General features: G+C 43.5%; 2 protein-coding genes across 2 annotated transcripts in view; one reads left to right on the top strand and one right to left on the bottom strand.

The window, feature by feature from the left end:
• The window catches only part of si:ch211-140l13.3 (uncharacterized), a 34,598-nt gene that overhangs the window by 28,990 nt on the left and 576 nt on the right, over nt 1-5,032 (top strand). The window contains exon 14 of the mRNA XM_032542612.1: nt 620-761. Within this exon, the coding sequence (XP_032398503.1) occupies nt 620-761 (142 nt within the window). The remainder of the gene's footprint in view (nt 1-619; nt 762-5,032) is intronic.
• ttll2 (tubulin tyrosine ligase-like family, member 2) overlaps nt 1,493-5,032 on the bottom strand; it is a 4,026-nt gene continuing 486 nt past the window's right edge. The window contains exons 2-4 of the mRNA XM_032542615.1: nt 4,470-4,704; nt 2,553-3,904; nt 1,493-1,850 (exon numbers count right to left, since the gene is read on the bottom strand). Of these exons, the coding sequence (XP_032398506.1) occupies nt 1,538-1,850; nt 2,553-3,904; nt 4,470-4,691 (1,887 nt within the window). The 5' untranslated portion in view covers nt 4,692-4,704 and the 3' untranslated portion in view covers nt 1,493-1,537. The remainder of the gene's footprint in view (nt 1,851-2,552; nt 3,905-4,469; nt 4,705-5,032) is intronic.

Raw genomic sequence — 5,032 nt, 5'->3', positions numbered from 1 at the left:
TTCGCCCTTTAATACCACTCGCTACGGCGTGAATTCACACGCAATCCCAAGGTAAAGTAAGTCAATGGAGGCCAAACGGCATTGATATACATGCTAAAAAACGAGTATGCGTCTTGATAACACGCCAATAATGGCATAGAAATTGGCATGGCATACATATGCCATCACATGAGATGAGTGTAGGTAAGTTCTGGAGTTTCAGGAGCATCTTTTTTTCAATGACAATTGTTATGGGGCCTTTTATTCACACCATAGAGAACCTTAGAGATAATACAGTATATCCTTGGAAAGTGTACAGTATGTCCCACTGAATCTAACAATGTATCATGTCATTTGCAGCAATCAAAGTTGGTTGCAATCAAAACAGGTGTGTCAGCCACTGCTGCGGCTCTAGCTGCTGAAGGTGTTGGTGAGCAGGCCAAATCAACTGGGCAAACTCCTGTTGTTTAAAAAAAGTCTAGATAAACCTCATCCTTTTACCTCATGCTGTATCTATATAATAGCTTGTCTCATGTTTTTCCCTGCATGCCCCTCCACCCCCCTTTAGTACAATACACACTATCATCAATTAAATCACTGTTTTAACATTATTTTACTGAAGTATCATCATCCCTTCCAGGTTAGGTGAGAAGATGGTGGATTTCCCCAACGGTCAGACAGAAATCCACACCTCCCAGTTCAAGAGGAGGGAGTATCCTGATGGGACAGTTAAGACCATCTACCCCGACGGGCGACAGGAAACCAAGTACGCGTCAGGCAGAGTACGCACTAAGAAGAAGGACAAAGTTATCATTTGACTTATTTTTTTAGATTATCTTTTTGGGCATTTTGGCCTTTATTTTGACAGGACAGCTGAAGACATGAGAGGAGGGAATGACCCGCTACACCAACTGAGCTATCCGGGCGCCTGTTTTTGTGTGTGTGTGAGATTAGAGATGTATTTTACTCTCATGTAGCAACTTAGTAATTAATTATTATTTATTTACTAATCTTTTTTTTTTTAAAGTTAAACATATTAATTTAATTAATTTATAATTAATTTAATTTATACTGGTTATTGATCCCCAGTGGTTTGATCCCCTAAGAGGTTTTGAAGAATTACAATGTACACTCTTTTTTTGTTAGAATCACTACACACAGGCCTGAATTACACACACATGCACAAATGGAGAGATGTCAGAGTGGGGGGGGGCTGCCAGTACTGAGCGGTTGGGGGGGGGGGGGGGGGGTATAGTGTCTTGCTCAAGAGCACCTGGCACTGCCAAGGAGATGAAGTGGCATCTCTCCAGCTACCAATCCACACTCCGTACTTTGGGCCATACGGGGACTTGAACCAGAGACCCTATAGTATGCTATGATATTATGTAATATTATGTTGATGCTATATAAATAAAAAGCCATAAAAGACGCACAATCCATTTGTGAATTGTCCTGGGGACATATTTTGGCAAACAGAAGAGATTTACTTTTTTTTTTAATGTAACAGAATCTGAAAAAACAATCAGGGCTCAGCAACAAACCCAGAAACAAACAAACCCTAAGTGGTTTTGAAGAATTGACTGAGCAATGGAGGTTCCTTTGGCCCCCACAGCAATGAATCAAAGTCGTCTTCACCATCTTTCTTCACCTCCTCCTGTTCTCTCCTCAACTTCCTGCCTGATGTAGCTAACTGAGCAGTGACCCTGTGAAGCTCCTGTATGACTATCTTGACATCCAGTTCATGCTGCGAGGCCCTCAGAGTGGCTGAATTAAATGGGAATGTCCGTATAAATTCTCCAACTCTGAGCGGAGGAATACGTTGTCCGTTTAGTGCAGCTGTTCTCTCCATCTTTACTGGTCGCTGACTTCCACTGTGAAACAATCACAACATTTGTTTATGCTATATGAAGGGTAGGAATTGGGTGGTATTTTGCTCAAACCTTTTTTACCACTTTCAAGCCATGAAATGTAGTTTTTAAACATATTGCACAAAACCTTGTCTTTGGCCAAGCTTCCAAAACAAGTCAAGAGAAGCTAAAAGACACTGAAACGAAGAATGATGTAATAATAATGAGGATTTTAATACATTAATGCAGGGGTCTTCAACAGGGGGTCCGCGACCCCTAGGGGGTCCGCGGAGGTACTGCATGGGGGTCGTGAAAGTTTTGGTTGATTAGAATTTGTTTTTTATATTCCCCCCCCCCTGCAATTTTTTCCACTAATTGAAATGACTTTAAATACACATTAACATGAATTCAACACACTGTAGTAAACAGATAAATGGAGGCAGAAGATGTCTTTCAGTCATCAATGCACACATGGCACTATAGGACCAGTTTGATATAACACAATTTTATACAATATATATAATTAGGGGGTCCCCGCTCCATCTCGCCATCAGTTTGGGGGTCCTTGGCCTGGAAAACGTTGAAGACCCCTGCATTAATGCATACTTTTGCATTGATTGAAATGTCTCCTAAATTCAGGTGACAATTTTCCCTGCAGACAAAGCATTACATCTTACATTCAAACAACATTACATCTACATTACAATTTTCTAGTACTGTACATACCTGTAAATGTTCGGAAGCTTTGACCGTCGGAATCCCAGCCCCCTGTGCGGGATATCACGTATCCAAGAGGAAACGTCTGTATCTCTTCCGGGCTCCGTCTCAGCTTCTATTTCAGTCTTGTCATGGTCTGTAACCTCAGACACGTGAGGACTCCTGTTGTCTGCCAGCCACGGTGCAAGAGCTGGACACGGCTGTCTGTTTACCACTGACACTTTTGTCCTTGAGTGTGGTCCGAGTGTCAGGTTTAGGGTTTTTCTGTCGGTGCAGGTTTTGTTGGCTGTGGTGTCAACTATTCCGCCACTGGATGCATATGTCTCGTTTAAGTCCACATGGGGAAGGTGCCTTTGGTAGTCGGCTACAAAAGCATGTTGTCTGGACTGCCTTTGGTTCATCTTTTCAACCGTTGTTATCAAAGGTAGTGCCTGGCGACCAGTCCTTTGCTTCTGATATTTGGATTCTTTAAACTTTGACAACACCGGTATGGAAACATGTGAGGGGTAGTTAGCATGGAAATAACGCTGCGTGTACCCTTGTCTCTGATAGGCCTTCTCTCTCAAGCTGTCAATCAACGTATAGTTCATCAAATCAATCAGATCGCCGATTAGCCCTTTTTTCACTGTAATATCTGCTTGGCAGTCCAGAGTCAACGCAGGGCTGTAGTTAACCTCCAGAAGCCAAGGTTTGAACTTGACGTCGATCAGGATGTCGAAGCCAAACAGCTCCACACAGTTTGGACAGGAGGGGACGGAGGGAGCGATGGTGAGCAGGGTCAGAGTGACGATGCTGTTGATCCTCTGCCACAAAAGAAGCTCATTGATGTCTAGGCTGTGGAGAAAATGCCTGAACTTGCTCATGGTCCACTTGCATCCTTGGCCTACTCTCTCCTTTTCGGTTTTGTAGAAGGGACCAAACTTGTTGATGCTGGTGTTGGTGAGGTGAGCGTACAGGTTATGCAGCGATGAAAGGTTGTACTTCTCGGTGGCGAAACGCACCAGGCCTTCTTGATGAATGTAAACCGTCAGTGGATGAAAGCTCTTCACACACGCATAGATCCTCAGGTCAAACTTGTAGCCGGAGATCAGCAGAGGGTTGCTGACGTACCTCTGTACGATCACACAGGAGTCGTAGACCAAGTCCTTAATGTCCTCAAAGATGAAGATCCCTCTGCCTCTGGAGAGATCCACGGGCTTGCATATCCAGAAGGCCGACGGCCCTCGGGTCAGACGCAGCTTGTTGTATTCAGACAGGAAGCGGGTGTAGTCGTTGGGGAGGATGAAGGCGGTGGGACTGAAGTCGTAGAGAGCTGAACCAAACGTGGCTCTCATTCTCCTCAGGTTGCGTGCCAAGCAGTCCTTCCAAGAGAAATACAAAAGCATTCTTTTAGAGTGATTATTTTAACTTCAAAGAGCAATCCCTTTCCTAGTTGTGAAAAGTACATAGAAAAGGGAAAGACTTTGCACAGCAGCATTATTAGTCGAGTGACAGATTAATGAATGAAAAAAGGGCTAGCTGCACACCGGCAGTCAGCCCTAGACCCACTTTTTACATTTATATAGAAAGAAAAAACCTGCATAATGCAAATTTGCTTTGATAAACACTGTAAAATGTTTATTTTCTGACGTGCATGTAATCTAGAGCTGAGTTTTAGGTATACACGCTTTTCTAATTTGATTATAAAATAGATTGACTTTCAACAGGATATGTACTGTACATATCAATTTAGCAATAACAAATTGTAGTCATAGTATATTCATGAAACAGATTCTTATTTTGGCAATATTTAGTCATTTATTGTTTTATTAAGTCCTGACACCTTGTAATTTAAAGTACAAACAGGGATCATTATGGTGTTGATCATTTAAAACTTTTAGCATTTCTTTTACACATAAAGTGCAGATATGTCAGAACCATCATCACCTTGCGTGTGATGCCAACAGTTTTGGGGTGGTGGTTGAGCCGCTGCCATGGCAACAGGTTGTGATATTCTGAGTTGCGAAAGGCAGAGCCCCGCCAGTAGAGGTTCCAGTCTTCTTCCTTGCGTTTCTCTTGGTCGTATTCCTCCCATCCTCGCTCCAGAAGCACCTCCCTCACCACCTCTGGACCTCTGTCATGCAGTCTGAACACCAGCGATGCAGCCATGCAGCATCGTCAACTGTAGATGCAGCAGGTATCGAAGAGAAGTGTGGATTGTTGATCACTAAGCTTTCATCAGGTACTGCACGACACTCCTGAGTCTGAACTCAGTAAAACAGTACCCCCCCCGAGACATGAAAACACACATTGATATTAGAAATTCAGAAGTTGCCTGAGGATCATCATATGTTTAAGTTTTCTTCACTATCATATTGATCCAGTGATGGGGTGCCTTGGTAGTTCACCTGGTAGGGCATGCACCCCATCTACCAAGGTTCAGTCCTTACCGGAAGGGCCCAGGGTTCAATTCCAACTTGAGGCCCATTGCTACATGCCCCCCCCCCCCC

This window comes from Etheostoma spectabile, chromosome 18 (assembly GCF_008692095.1).
Source record: "Etheostoma spectabile isolate EspeVRDwgs_2016 chromosome 18, UIUC_Espe_1.0, whole genome shotgun sequence".
Lineage (NCBI taxonomy): Eukaryota > Metazoa > Chordata > Actinopteri > Perciformes > Percidae > Etheostoma > Etheostoma spectabile.
Note: the sequence above shows the minus strand (reverse complement) of the source record. Positions and strands in the feature narration are given on the sequence as shown.